At 35.4% G+C, this 15,885-nt stretch overlaps 2 protein-coding genes across 2 annotated transcripts; one reads left to right on the top strand and one right to left on the bottom strand.

The window, feature by feature from the left end:
* Positions 1-1,566: 1,566 nt before the first annotated feature.
* LOC308265491 (olfactory receptor 9G4) lies at positions 1,567-2,505 on the top strand (the record flags this gene model as incomplete). The annotated part of the gene is made up of 1 exon (XM_080699262.1): positions 1,567-2,505. The coding sequence occupies one exon, from the start codon at positions 1,567-1,569 to the stop codon at positions 2,503-2,505; it is 939 nt and encodes a 312-aa protein (XP_080555388.1).
* A 2,150-nt stretch (positions 2,506-4,655) lies between these two features.
* On the bottom strand, positions 4,656-5,591 carry OR9G1 (olfactory receptor family 9 subfamily G member 1; the record flags this gene model as incomplete). The annotated part of the gene is made up of 1 exon (XM_080699344.1): positions 4,656-5,591. One exon carries the CDS (start codon positions 5,589-5,591, stop codon positions 4,656-4,658), a length of 936 nt encoding a protein of 311 aa, XP_080555470.1.
* Positions 5,592-15,885: the final 10,294 nt, after the last annotated feature.

The raw sequence follows: 15,885 nt of genomic DNA, 5'->3' as shown, positions 1-15,885 counted from the left end.
AGGTCTTGAGTTTGCATTTCCATTTATAAACACTAACCCTGCCTTTGCTGAAAGGCAAATGTATTCAACATTAGAATATATCAGTGCCTTATTTTTGTTTCAGCTTTCTCCTTCTGCCTTAATAGCTAGAAATAGTCAGTTGTTTACTGGTACATTGGCCCTAACTTGATAATGTTTTAAATTAAATACCTCCTCTTAGCTTCTAAGAGCTTTGATGTTTCAGGATAGGAAATTTAAAAGATTCATAATTTCTCAATGTCTTGCCTCCAAAATTTAGGTTTTTTTTAAAAAAAAATATTCAGTATTCACTGCCCAAAAATGCCTGAAATATGCATGTAAATCTTACATTAACTATAGGAAAGTCATAAGAGATGTTTAGAATATAAAAGCATATTCTCACTTTGTGAGAATATTAGAGAAAAATATTCACCTGTAAACAAGATAAATGATAATTTATCTTGGTTTTTCTTGAGAGTATATATTCTTTTTAAATTTTTAAATTTATTTTTATTTTTTAAATTAAAAATGTTTTAATTTTAAATTAAAAATTTATTTTTAATTAAATTTATTAAAATTACAAATTTTAACTTAATTTTTAACTAACACATTAAAACCAAAAATTACATATATCTGTAAGGTACCATGTGACATTTTGATGCATGTAGATATTGTATTATGCTTAAATAATGGAAGATATATTTATCTCTTTAAAAATTTATTATTCCTCTATGAGAAAATATTCAAGATACCTTTTAAAGCTTTTCAAAATGCATATTACATTATTATATATCATTATCCTACTGTGTGATCACACAGCTGAACTTCCTACTCCTATCCAACAATAACCTAAGATCTGAAAATGTACTCCTGAGTAAACAGGTTCTGGTTTCAAATAGTAGTACTGATGCTGACCACCTCTGGGACTTTGGTTACTTGACTTCTTTGTCCTTCCTTTTTATGAAATATAACATGAAGAACATAATTCTACTTGCATTATAAAGTTCTGAAGAGAATTAAGTAGATTAAATTAAATATAGTGGATTCAATTGAATTCTATATTAGAATAGAAATTGGCATATGATCAATAGTGTCTATTTTTTCCATTTGTTTTAATAGAAGAAACAGTATAATATGCTGGTATACAATACTTGGCACATAAGAAATTCTCAGTAACTAGTGGAAGGATACTTTTTTCTTGAGTGTCTACTATCTATAAAGTGTTGGCCTGTGTGTTCTCAAGTATATATTCTTTACTCATATAATATTTCAGGAAGTTATTAGGCACCTTTACAAGCTTCATTTATCTCATATGTTTTATGAGAATGAGAAACTTGTCCTAAATTAAAGCAGATAAGTGAACTCTCTACTTTTAGAATTATCTTGCTCCAGTTTCCATGGTTTTTCCATGTTACTGATTGATATTCTAACATTCTATATATTAAGAAATAAAATTACAAGGTCCTCAGTAATGTTGATTTAATTGATATATTTGCTATCTTGCTTCAGCAGATAAGTTGCTACGTAATCTTTATTCCCTGCTGATATTCATCTTTCCCCTCCGTGGACATGAAATTAGGAAATCGCACCTTCCTGACTGAATTCATCTTGGTCGGCATCTCAGCAGACCCCCGGTGGCAGCCCATCCTGTTTGGAATATTTCTGATACTCTATTTGACAACCTTGTCAGGAAACATGACTCTAGTTATCTTAATCCGGATTGATTCCCGACTGCATACACCAATGTACTTTTTCATTGGCAGTCTGTCCTTTTTAGATTTCTGGTACACCTCTGTGTATACCCCCAAAATCCTGTCCACCTGTATCTCGGCAGACAAGCGCATTTCCTTGGCTGGATGTGGGGCTCAGTTGTTCTTCTCCTGCGTGGTAGCTTACACTGAGTGCTATCTTTTGGCAGCCATGGCCTATGACCGCCATGTAGCCATTTGTAACCCACTGCTTTATTCCGGTATCATGTCCACATCTCGCTGTACTGGGCTGGTTGCTGGCTCTTATGTAGGAGGGTTTTTGAATGCTATTGCTCATACTGCCAACACATTCCGGTTGCGTTTCTGTGGTAAAAATATCATTGATCACTTTTTCTGTGATGCGCCACCATTGGTAAAGATGTCTTGTACAGACACGCGAGTCTATGAAAAAGTCCTCCTGGGTGTGGTGGGCTTCACAGTTCTCTCCAGCATTCTTGCTATCCTCATTTCTTATTGCAACATTCTCCTGGCTATCCTGAGGATCCGCTCAGCCTCGGGAAGACGCAAGGCATTCTCCACCTGTGCCTCCCACCTCATCTCAGTCATGCTCTTCTACGGATCCCTGCTCTTCATGTACTCAAGGCCTAGTTCCACATACTCACTAGAGAAAGACAAAGTGGCTGCCCTGTTCTACACTGTGGTCAATCCATTGCTCAACCCACTCATCTACAGTGTGAGAAACAAAGATGTCAAGGAGGCCTTCAAGAAAGTAACACAGACCATACGACCACAAACATGAAGGTTTTGTTATTGTTGTTGTTGTTAGTGTTTTTGCCAAATAATGTTATGATATTTTCCAAGTAACTGAGTTATAGATATGATATATACATTTTTGTATTTGCTTAAAATTCATCAGGTGATACTTTGCACAAAGCGATGTTGAGCAAATGACTGTTTAATTGTTATAATTTTGCTGTGATATAAACCATTCTAAACCTAGAGTATCGGGTTGTTGATGCTCTGTCCTGTTATGTTGCCTCTCCACTGTACTAGATTTTTCATAGAATCCACTTCATGGCTATCATTTTGAGGTGATAGGGGAAAAAGGAAGAAAAGTCTTAGTTTCAAGCATGTAGTTTAACTCTGAAGCATGGTAAGCAAGTTTTACTTGTTGAGAAAATTTTAGAATGGCAAGACTTCTGGAAATCTGCTCTCAAGATTCTACTTATATTTATTTTTAGTAAGCCATTTTCTCAAAATTTCTTCTTAAAGCTCTTATAGAGTTCATAGAAATTATCTCTGTAAACCTCTGTCTTTTATATTTATTTAAGAGTTGTTTAGATTACAAAAGAAGAACCCAAATGAACAACACTACCATTTGAAAATCAATGGAGAACACGTATTCTGAGGATTGTGTATCACCCTAGAATAATGTTTGCTCCAAGAGAGTGTAAGGACTACACAGTACTGCCCCTCACACCACCAAATAAATGGAAACAGGTCGACAGCAGCCACAACAACAAAATCTATTTGTAGGGTTCTTCTATTCCCTTTGTTTTTTTTATGTCCTGACCAAGAAACACAGAATACCTTGACTGTCCTGTCTGGGCCAGCTATATGTTTTTCCTGCAAGTTCGAAGGAAAGCCAATGCCTGGACCGCTGCCAGATACTGTTAAAGTGTTTAAGTTGTTGCCTGAAGCACAAAAGAATCAAATATATTGTTGAACACATTGACACTAGCCCTTGTTTGAGCCAAATTTCTTAAGTCCTCATACACACTCTAATTCATCCCCTGGTGGTGAACACAGTATATAGAGGATCCCCTGTCTTACAGTCCTTGGCATAGATGCTCCAGCTTCCTTTATGTTAAATTCCCCTGATAAATACTCTGCCCTGATCCACCTAGCACTAAGTTATTCTTATTTAGAACCCAAATAGCCCCTATCTCAGGATGGTTTGGAGTATTCTTTTGGGGAACTTCTCTGACACCGCTTTTGAGAAAACTCCAACTATAGGTTCAGATGGAATAAACAACATTCTGGACACAATGCTAGTGTTTTTCCAAAATAAAATTTTAATTATGAAAAAATTCCAATATTCAGTACATGGCAGATTTGTTTGCTATTTTAATCAATATCCTTTATGAGAGTGCATGTGAAGGATTATCAGTTAAATTTATTAAGTGAAGCATCTTTTATCTCAGAGGTTGGAACTTTGTTATTGAAAAATAATTGCAAATGATAAGGTTGCAATGATTTTTGTAAAATTGAATTTTGTAAAGGTTAAACAAACACCTTTACAGAATTCATTCCAAATTTAGTATACATGCTGCTGAAGTGAGACCAAAATTCATTAAAATTGAAAGAATTAGGACTAATAGTTGTAGACATGATATAATTTATATTAGCTCCACATTCTTCATCTTCAATTTTACATGAATTTATTTTCTTATACATCAATGTTCTTTCTCTGTGGAAAAAAAATCTTCCCATTCCTTATTTTTCTTTCAATGAGGAAGCCCTGTTAGCACTAGACTAACACTATATGAGTATATTTCCCAAATATCAATGATCTATATGTTTTCTTCACATTTCCATAATACTTCTTATATAGAGAAAAATGTCACTATTAGAAAAAGGAAAAAAGTAAAATTTAATCCTTTGCGATGTCAGAGGTGTTATACACTCATATATTACAATTAACCAAGGTACTGCTTTTTGAAAATTCTATTAATATTAAAATAAATCTGTAGTCAATAGTAGAGACTATAGTCCATTCACTAAAAAGAAAAAAAAAAAACCGACTACAATGAAACACTTAAAAATCCTTCTTTATTGAGAAGAAACAGTTTGTTGTTAAACTTGATTCAACAGAAATTTGACTTTTTGAAAACCAGTTTCCCAACCTTCCCCAGAAGTAGTCTGTGGATCTGAGACACACCTGCCACATTAGACTTCAGACTGTGCCAGCTTGAAGAGCTTTTTCAGAGCTTCTTTTACATCTCTATTCCTCAGACTATAGATCATGGGGTTCAACATGGGGAACAGCACTGTATAAAAGGTAGAAACCATTTTATCCCTCTCAAGGGAATAGCTGGAGCTTGGGCGAGAATAGATGTAGAGGATGGAGCCATAGTACAAGGTCACAGAGATCAGGTGGGAAGAGCACGTGGAGAAGGCCTTGAGGCGGCCCTGGGTGGAGCGGATCCTCAAAATGGCAGCAATGATGAAGAAGTAGGAGGCGAGGATGAGCAGGGTGGGGGTAATGACGTTGGAGGCCAGCAGAAAGAACAGCACAGACTGGTAGCTCTCCTGCACATTGCACGCCAACTTCACCAGGGGTGGGACGTCGCAGAAGAAGTCATCGATGACATTGTCGCCACAAAAATCCAATGTGAATGTGTTACTGGTTAGTATGATTGCATTGACAAAACCTCCAGTATAGGAATAAATCACCAAACAGATACACAGTCTCCTTGACATGGACTGGGCATAAAGCAGAGGGTTGGAGATGGCCATGTAGCGGTCATAAGCCATGGCTGCTAGCAGGTAACACTCACTGTAGGCCAGCCCAGCGGAAAAGAAGAATTGAGCCAGGCAACCCGCAAAGGAGATGCTTTTGTCTTCAGAGATGCAGGTCACCATGATCTTTGGAGTATAAACAGAGGAATACCAGAGATCCAGGAAGGATAGATTTCCAATGAAGAAATACATGGGAGTGTGGAGCCGGGAATCATTACAGATCAACACCATGAGGGTGGTATTGCCCACCAAGGTCATCGAATACACCCCAAGGAACAGGACAAAGAGGACCAGCTGCATCACGGGATCTGTCGTGAAGCCCAAAAGAATGAACTCAGTCACTGTGTGATTGCCCTTCGCCATTGCTTAAACAGCTTTCACCTGGGAATAGAGTGGAGAATAGTTAAATGCTGCAAAACAGGGCATTCTCTGTACTAAGTCCTTGAGATGTGATCAACATGAAGCAGGAAACTCACCTCTCTCTCTCTCTTTTTTTAAGATTTAAAGAAGTTTATTAAAAAGATAGAAATACAGAAAATAGAAATACAGCCCCATGCCAAAATGGCATGGGGGGGGGTGACTTGAATACACCCAACTCACTCTCTTTTACAGATGGCATGAATTTTCTGAGCTCAATGTATTAATGACAGCAAGGTCAAAAATGTATTGGTGACAGTTATTTATTTAAAAATAAAATTTCTAACCCTAGGTACTATTTTAGACACTGTGATATAAGTGTGAGAATGACAGGTCATACCATTATTTTATAAGGAATTTATTTTACAGGAATTTATTTCACTTAAAATACGCAAGTGAGCCAGGCGTGGTGGCGCACGCTTGTAATCCCCACCCCCACCCCCGCGCGCTTGGGAGGCAGAGACAGGGGGATCGTGTCGGTTTGAAGCCAGCCGCGTGCGCTGCCTTAGGAGACTCTGTTTCCAAATTAAAAAAATGTAAAAATAGGTCTGGGAGTGTAGCCCGGAGATAGAAGGGCTTCCAGGAACCCCAGTACCACCAAAAAAAAAAAAAAAAAAAAAAAAAAAATACACAAGTGAAAATATAAGTGAGTCGATAAATATAGATTTTTCAATTAATGCCCTATGAAAATAAAATTTCATGATGGGATAATGATGAGTTAAGAACTAATTGAACTTGACTACAGGAATAAATTTCTTTTCCCATTTTTCATCTGGAAATGGACAAGTTTTTCAGAACTCATGAGACCTGAAGAGGTACCCATGATTTAGGGGATGATGGAAATGTCTTTTTACATAATCTCAAAGGATGTTCTCCTCCCAGCTAGTTTGCAGAAGGCTTTGACACATTTCTCATAAATCCCAGAGAATGTACCAGATGGAGAATGAGGGTGCAATTTGAGTGGAGACCAATAAATTAATCCATCTTTGTATTTTAGGTAAAAATAACAAAAAATGACAACAACAAAATATGATGGCATTGTGGCTCTTTGTGGTCTGAAAGCCTTAGGATTACCTTATTTTCCAATCTTTATAACTGATCATGGATACAGTTTTTTTTTTTTTTTTTTTTTTTTTTTGGTGGTACTGGGGGTGAAACCCAGAGGCTTTCTACCTTCAGGCTATACTCCCAGACCTATTTTATATTTTATTTGGAAACAAGGTCTCACTAAAATGCTGAGAGCCTCACTAAGTAGCTGATGCTGGCTTCGAACCTGTGCAATAATCCTCCTGTCTCAGCCTCCCAAGCACAAGGATTACAAGCGTGTACCACCATGCCTGGCATGGATACAATTTTTGAAAAGATAGTTGTCTATGTTGATATAATAGTTCAGAATTCTATCATACTGAACAATCTCCCAATCTCTTCTCTTCTCTTCTCTTCTCTTCTCTTCTCTTCTCTTCTCTTCTCTTCTCTTCTCTTCTCTCTCTTTCTCTCTTTCTCTCTTCCATCTCTCTCTCTCACTGGGGTATTGGGATTGAACTCAGGGGCATTCTACCACTAAGCTACATATACCATAGTCCATTTTTATTACTTAGAAAGTGGGATTTGCTAAGTTAATTTGTACTGTTGTTGAATTTGCAATCCTCTTGTCTCATCTCTTCCCAAGTGCTGGGGTTATAGGCATGTACCATTTCACCTGGGCACTTGGCTGAAAAAAAACTCTTGTATAAAATAAACATTTTAGTGCCTTCTTTGTCATCCTGAAATAAAATGGAATCCATTTAGCTACCTATTTATATATTTATAAACTATCCTAAGAAAATGTAAATAAGATATAAGTAGAAGTATTTCATAATACAATTACTATATGGTAATTATAATGTAAGATTTGTTAAAAAATGCAGTATATTTGTGCAATAATATAATATGTAAAAGCTGGGTCACTTAGTGACACAGATACATATAATGAAGTAGATAGTACACGTAGAATTATCATGGATGTATTAGTGACTCCAATAACAGTGGCATTAATATTGATGATGGGATATTAGTGACAAGATGGACAATTATTGATAGATGTCCAAACACAACAAACTACAATCATTCTTCAGTTTTATTACCTAGGGATTTTTCATTTAAGAAAACCTTGAAAATATACCCTTTAAGATGGAGTAGATTTTGAGCTTATTTAGTTATAAACATATTTTTCAGGGTATGAATGTCTACTGAGTCCCTTGAGGTAATGATTGGGACAATTTTTCTTTGCATAGAACTCTTCTGAGGATACAGGGTATTTTCATCCTTGTCTACCCTATATTGGACAGCTGGTGGGGCCTCCAACCTTTATGGAAATTAAAAAAATCCAACCATTCTGTTTAAAGCGGCTCTTAAAGTATATTTTCATATATTGAAATAATCTTCTTCAAAGCTTCACATTTTACTTTGTGAATCTCTATAGGCTCTTGTAGGAGTTAGGCGAAGAGTAGAAAGTTGAAGCTATCATTAGGTGGTCAAATTAGCTGTATTGATATATCCCCCTTTACAGACTTTTCCCACTGGGTCACTGAGATTAAACAAAAAGCCCACTAGAATACAAACTCTTAACAGCAGGGATTTTTGTCCATTTCATCCATCACTATATCTCCAATGTGTAGAACAGTGCACAACATATATTAGACAAACAATAAATTGCTCCCTTGCAAAGTAAGATGTTCATCTGTTTCTCAGCAGATGACCACCCAGAGCAGCTCCAGGGAACCCAGCAGGCTAATATCTGGCTGTCTAACACAGCATGGGTCAGGTTATAACCTACAGAGACACAGAAAAGGCCCATCGTGCTTAGGGTGCAGTACCTGCACAGGGTCACAGGGGATTGCTTTGAGATTACACTGGACACCTTCTGCCAGTGCGGGTAGGGAGGTGCAGAGCCCAGGATCAGAAAGCAGAGAGCCCTGCACTTACACGAAACATATTTACAGTGACACCTACTGCCCTGACAACTGAACACAAAGCAGTGAGAGGTGAGAGGGGGGTCACAAACACTCAAAAAGTGGGTCCAAAAACTGACAATAGATTACCAAGCAAATGAGAGATATTGGAACATGTTCCAGAACCTACTATAATGAATAAACATTAGATGGCAGAAATATCTCTGCAGATATCAAGTGGGTCTTGTATGAGTAACTCAGAAGAATTTTTTTTCTTTCACTGATCTTAGTTTTTTTTTTGTTGGTTGGTTTTGTCATTGATTTGCTATAGTTAATATTGGTAGTTGATTGGTTGTTTTGTTATTTTCTACATGTTAGCTCCCTCCCCAATTCCTTTTACAAGCTTCCTCCCTCTATCCTATCTACTCTTTTATCTCAAAACCTTTTTTCTTTCTGTATCTCCTTGTTCTATATTCAAGCTATTTCATATTTCTATATCTAAATACTCTACATTGACTACAAGAATCCTACTATATATTAACTATATCTCATCTCAACCAGACACTACCTTATTATAATTAAACTCTTACTCAACTTCATAATTTAATTTACTTTAACATATATATATATATATATATATATATATATATATATATATATCCATCACCTAACCCTCACAATTGAAAATAACACCACTTACCTGTTCATGAACCTGCTGTCACCTCTAAACTTCTATGGCTAAGATTGGATGAGGGAGGTGATCCACAGGAAAGGACCACTAGACAATTAAATAAACTAACCTCAGGTGATAGAAGGAAATTCTTAACAGACCACACATTGAGGTTTAAAAAACACATAGGTCACAAACTATTCTGCTCACACTACTGAGCTAACTATTTATAAATGTGGCAGACAGAATACCTGACCTTAACACCTGAAACACATTAATGTCACCAGTGCAACAAGCAGAAGAAACCCCAGAGCAACTCAATATTGACAATCTACAGGTAGAACAACAGTGGGGTGATAGTAGACACAGTCTTCAGTGGTAATATCAAAGGATGAGTGGCAGCTGAAGTGATCTTGAATGGGACCTATCAACAATGACTCTAAAACAAAGAAAAAGAAGATGCCAAAATAACAGAAACACAAACCTGTAAATCCTGAAAATATGAGAACAAGAAATAATAAGGAAATAAAAGAAATCATGAATACTCATCTATAATAAGAAATGCAAGAAGGAGAATTCAGAATCCTGATCTTTAATATAAGAAAGGCCTCACAATAAGTGTACAGAAAATTAGAGAGGAAATTGAGATGTTAAGAAAGAATCAGAAAGAGGCCTGAAAGAAATAAAAGAGTCAATAAATGAAATCATGTCAGCAATAGAAAAAAATTCTAAAAGATTTGATGAAATGACAAAAAGTATATCACTGTTAGAAGGCAGTCATTCAAAACTGAAAACATAGCCAATAGTATTCAAAAGAAATTACAATAACAGAACCTAAACATCCAACAACCATAGGACAATATGAAAAATACTAACTTAGGGATAAAAGGCATTGAATTAGGTATAGAGGCACAGACCAAAGGAATTGATAATCTCTTCAAAGAAATAATTTTAGAGAATTGCCAAACATGGAAAGAGACTTGGATATCCATGTACAGGAGAAATACAGAACATCGTTAAGACAAGAGCAAAGAAGGAACTCCTCATGCAATATAATAATCAAAGTAACCAATATAGAGGGTAAGAAAACAATCTTAAAAGTAGTCAGAAAAAAAACAATGGATGACATACAGGGGAAAAAAACAATAAAAATCACCCCAGAGCCTACAATCCAAGTCATGTATGGCAGGAGAGACTGGTATGATGTAATCCAAACACTGGAAGAAAGCAACTTCCAACCAAAACTGCTATATCCAGCAAAGTTATTATTTAAATTGATGGAGAAAGAAAGTTTTGAGATAAAAGAAGGTTAAAAAAATTCATGAATACTAATCCAGCACTAGGAAAAAGACTTAAAGAAATAAGGCATAAAGAAGAAAAAGGAAGCAAATTTCAGAACCAGAAAAGAGATAAATTTAATCAGCAGAGCAACTAAGCAAAGAAATAATAACACTACATCAAACAGAATATAGAACACAAAATAATAGGAGACAAAAATCATATTGCAGTAGTAACACTGAATGTCAAAACACTTAACTCACCATTAAAATACATCACTGGCAATGTGGATTAAAGAACATAATCCAAATATATGCTGCTCTCAAGAAACTCACCTTGCAGCCAAAGATATTCATCGGCTAAAAGTGAAAGGATAGAAAAACATATATCATGCCAATGAAGACTGAAAACAAGCATTGTAGCAACACTGATATCTAATAAAACAGATTTTAAGGTAAAACACATGTGAAGAGATAGAGCAGGGCAATTCCTATTATTAAAGGGAACAATACAGAAAGAAGATATAATGATAGTAAATGTTTATGCCCCAAATGTGGGTGCACACACATTTGAAAAACAAACTCTTTAGAACATCAGGTTTCAGCCGGGCATGGAGGTGCATGCTTGTAATCCCAGCTTTTGGAAGGCTGAGACCAGAGGATCATGGTTCACGGACAGTCTCAGCTACTTAGTGAGGCCCTCCGCAACTTAGTGAGACCCTGCTTCAAAATAAAGAATAAAAAATAGGGCAGGGGGTATAGCTCAGAGGTCAAATGCTTCTGGGTTCCATCTCCAGACCCGCAAAAAAAAGAACATCAGTTCTCAATTAGACTCAAATACAATAATATCGGAATATTTCAACAAACCACGCGCAGCACTAGATTTATCTTCAATTCAAAAGATGAGTAAAAACTCTTCAGAACTAAGGAAAACTATAAACCAAGTGGACCTAATAAACATATAGAGAATATTTCAACCAAGAGCAGCAGAGTACACATTCTTCTCAGGTGCCCATGAAACCTTTTCCAAAATAGATCTCATCTGGGCCACAAAATAAGTACCATCAAATTCAAAAGATGTAATATGATTTTCTGCATCTTTTCAGATCACAAAGGAATGGAAGTAGAAATAACAAAAAGACCAAAAGAAACTATATAAGTACATGTTGAATGAATGATACACTATTGAATGAGTAGTGGATAATATCAGAAATAAGAGAAGAAATAAAAACATTTCTGGAATTAAAGAAAAATACAGACACAACATACCAAAATCTATGGGACACTTTGAAGGTGGTATTAAGAGAAAAGTTTATAGCATTGAGTGCCCATATAAAAAGAACAGAGAGGTGTCAAATAAACATCTCAAGGATCCAGAAAAACAGCAATAATCTAATTCCATAGCCCGCATAAGGCAGAAAATAACTAAAATCAGAGCAGCAATAAATTAAATAGGGAATAAAAATGCAAAGGATCAACACAAAAATCTGGTTCTTTGAAAAGATTAATAAGAATGACAAACCTCTGGCCAACCTAACCAAAAGAAAGAAAGAATCCACTCAAATTATTAAAATCAGAAATGAAAAAGGAGACATCACCACAGACAGTGGGGAAATTTAAAGGATTATCAGAAAGTACTTTGAAAATTTATACTACAATAGACTGGAAAACATGGAAGAAATTGATATATTTCTTAGCACATATAGCCTACCTAAAATGAACCAAGAAGACATAGCAAGCCTAAATCAATAAATAGCAAGAAAAAAAAATAGAAACAGCAATAAAAATTCTGCCATTAAAGAAAAGCCCAGACCTAACTGGGTTTCTAGCTGAATTCTACAAAACTTTCAGAGAAAAACTAATCCCAATATTCCACAACTTGCTCCAGGAAATTGAAAGAGATGGAATTCTTCCAAATTCCTTTTATGAGGCCAGTATCACATTAACACCAAAACCAAATAAAAATACCTCAAGAAAAGAAAATTACAGACCAATATCTTTGATGAAAAGAGATGCAAAATTCTAAAAGAAATACTAGCTATACACATTCAAAACCATATCAAAAAAACTGTACATTATGACCAGGTTGGTTTCATCCCAGGAAAGCAAGATTGGTTTAACATACACAAATCAATATGTTATTCACCACATAAATAGACTTGAGAACAAAAACCACATGATCATATCAATAGATGCTGGAAAAGCATTTGACAAAATCCTACACTCATTTTATGTTAAAAGTACTGCAAAAATTGGAATAGAAGGAATGTATCTTAATGTATCATTAAGGCTCTATACAATAAACCTAAAGTAAACATCATATTGAATTGGGAAAACCCTTTAAAAAGGGAAAAAAATCCTTTAAATTAGGAAAATCCTTTAAAATCAGGAACAAGACAAGGATGCCCACTCCTTTTCAATATAGTTCTTGAGATGGAAATAAGACAAGAGAAGGAGATCAAAGGAATTCAAATAGGAAAAGATGAATTAAAATTATTCTTGTTTGCAGATGACATTATTTTATATCTAGAAAAGCAAAGAAACTCAACCAAAAGACTACTGGAGCTGATTAACCAATTAATCAATGTGGCAGGACACAAAATCAACTTAAAGAAATCAGTAGCTTTTCTATATGCCAACAATAAATCCACAAAGAAGAAATAAAGAAACAATTCCATTCACAATGACCTCATAACCAAAAAAGTACCTAGGGATAAACCTAATAACCAAAGATGTAAAAGACTTCTTCAAAGAAAACTATAAAATATTAATGAAAGAAATGGAAGAAGACCTTCGAAGATGGAAAGATCTTTCTTACTTATGGATAGGCAGAATAAATATAATAAAAACAGCCATTCTGCCAATAGTGACCTACAGATTCAATGCAATTTCTATGAAAATATTAACTACATTCTTCATAGACCTAGAAAAATCAGTCATAAATTTCATATGCAGAAACAAAAGAGCCAGAGTAGCCAAAGAAATTCTCAGAAATAAGAACCATGCAGGAGGCATCACAATTCCTGACTTAAAATTATACTTCAGAGTGCTAGTAGTTAAAACATTATGGTATTGGCACAAAACAGGCTCACAGACCAATGGAAAGAATTGAAGATATAGAAACAAACCCACACACTTATAGTCAATTTAACTTTGACAAAGGGGCCAAATTCATACTTTGGAGAAAAGCCAGTCTTTTCAACAAATGGTACTGGGAGAAATGCCTATCCTTTTGTAGAAAAATGGAACTAAATACTTACCTCTCACTGTACACAGGGACCAATTGATCGAGATGGATCAATGACCTGGAAATCAGACCAGAGACTATGAAGCTATTAGAGGAGGGCATAGGTTCAACACTTCAACATCTGGGCACAAGTAGTGGCTTCCTCAACAAGACCTTCAAAGTGCACAAAATTAAAATAAGAAACAAGTGGGATGGCATCAAACTGAAAAGTTTCTGCTCATCAAAGGGAACACAGATATAAACCAATAACAAAATAGCCCTATCAAATATTTGTTTTCCCATATGAATGTCTACAAAGAATGTATTTTCCATGTCGGAAATAGATTGTCTCATATTATATTTCATGATAGATAGTGATAGGAAGCATTCTTAGATACTACAGCTGACTGATCAGTCCAGATATATTTGTAAGGGATTTGACTTTCAGGTAATCAACAAGGATTTAAGTTCTTTACCACAATAAACAATGTAAAATCTCTACTTATATGTGGGATGCATAACATCTCTCTTTAAGGTTTTTGTAAAGGAGTCAACTAAAAACTAGGTACAGTGCCTAGAATGTTATAAAATTCAGAGTAACGAGTTCTTCTCAAGTCATTTGGACATGAAATCCCTTGGCCAATATTTCTAACTTAGTAGGTTGCAGGTGAGCCCCAAACACTCTGTCTTTCTGAAATCAGCCCAAGGCTTCAAATTCTGATTGTCTATAGATCACATTGAGAAATACTGAGATGAATGTCCATTCCATAATTTTTTTTATCTATTAAAGAAGCTGCACATTGGAATGCTATGAAGACTCAAGTAACCAATGTAAAGACATGATTCACAATGCTATAAATTTCAAAACATAGCTGTGAATGGATCTATGTTTCAATTCCAGTGTTAACAATTTTTAAAGCTGGGACTTTGGAACAGTTAGTTAAATTTCCCAACCTTACATTTATAAAGGAATGAGGGGATGATAATGGTTTCCTCATATAACTGAGGAAGATTTAAAGGAGATGCTATACACAAAGTGCTTTGCACATTGTCATGTAACATATATGCGGTATGTAAATAATGATGTTACACATTTGCAGAGCATTGGTAATACCTTGCCATGAAAAACACTGACCACAGTGGGTAAAATCTGTGTTTAATACCACACTGCTCACCCCTTGTAGGCAAACTACAGTTTACCCTTCTATTGGCATTTTCTTCTATTCCTCATGACCCTACCTTTGCATAATAGTCCTCTCAATGAAAATAACCATTCATGGAGAAGCCCAGGGAGATGCTCCATCCCTTTTATTCTGTCATACCTCTATTTAAGTTTTCTCCTTTTAGGTATATTAGAATAGATAATTAACTTGTATTGAGTTCCAGTTCCTTTGAGACTTATAAAATCTATGAAATTCTTATCACTTGAAAAACAAAACCTGAACAACAACAACAACAACAACAACAACAACAACAACAGTGCTTTTAACTTACCCAGAGCCACACAGAGAAAGACAGGGTACACACTGACATGGTGTTTCCCCTGGAGCTCACACTGGAAACCAGGAAGAAGACTACCTCAAAGAACTGAATTTAACACTTGTTAATCAGAACAAGAAAATCACATCATCTGGTAGTACCTGTTCTAACAAAGGTTATTTTTTTTATAATAAACTAAAAACAATTTTCCATTCAAGATAATTTAAAGACACCTTTTTCTGTTGAGAGATAAGCTTCATTGTCAGAGGTCTTCTCAGAAATATCATATGCCTCACACTTTCTCTAAGAATATCATACTGGATAAATTAAACTTTTTCTTCCTTTCTTCCTTTTTTCTTCCTTCCTTCTTTCCCTCTTTTTTTATTTTGCTATTTAGGATTGAACTCATGGATATTTTTTCTCTGAGCTGCACATTAGCCCTTTTTATTTTTTATATTTAAAAAGAGTCTGTATCTCCAGCCATTTTTCACATTTCTTATTTTGGAAGAGAGTTTTGTTAAGTTGCCAAGGCTAGCCTCAAACTTGTGATCCTCCTGTCTCAGCCTCACAAGTGCTGGCTCAAGCCTGCACCACTGTGCACAACTGAAAATGTAAACTTTTCTTGGTGTCTTTTATCCCTTAGAATAATATTCTTTGC

The sequence above is a fragment of the Muscardinus avellanarius genome (assembly GCF_963383645.1).
Source record: "Muscardinus avellanarius genome assembly, chromosome: 1".
NCBI lineage: Eukaryota > Metazoa > Chordata > Mammalia > Rodentia > Gliridae > Muscardinus > Muscardinus avellanarius.
Note: the sequence above shows the minus strand (reverse complement) of the source record. Positions and strands in the feature narration are given on the sequence as shown.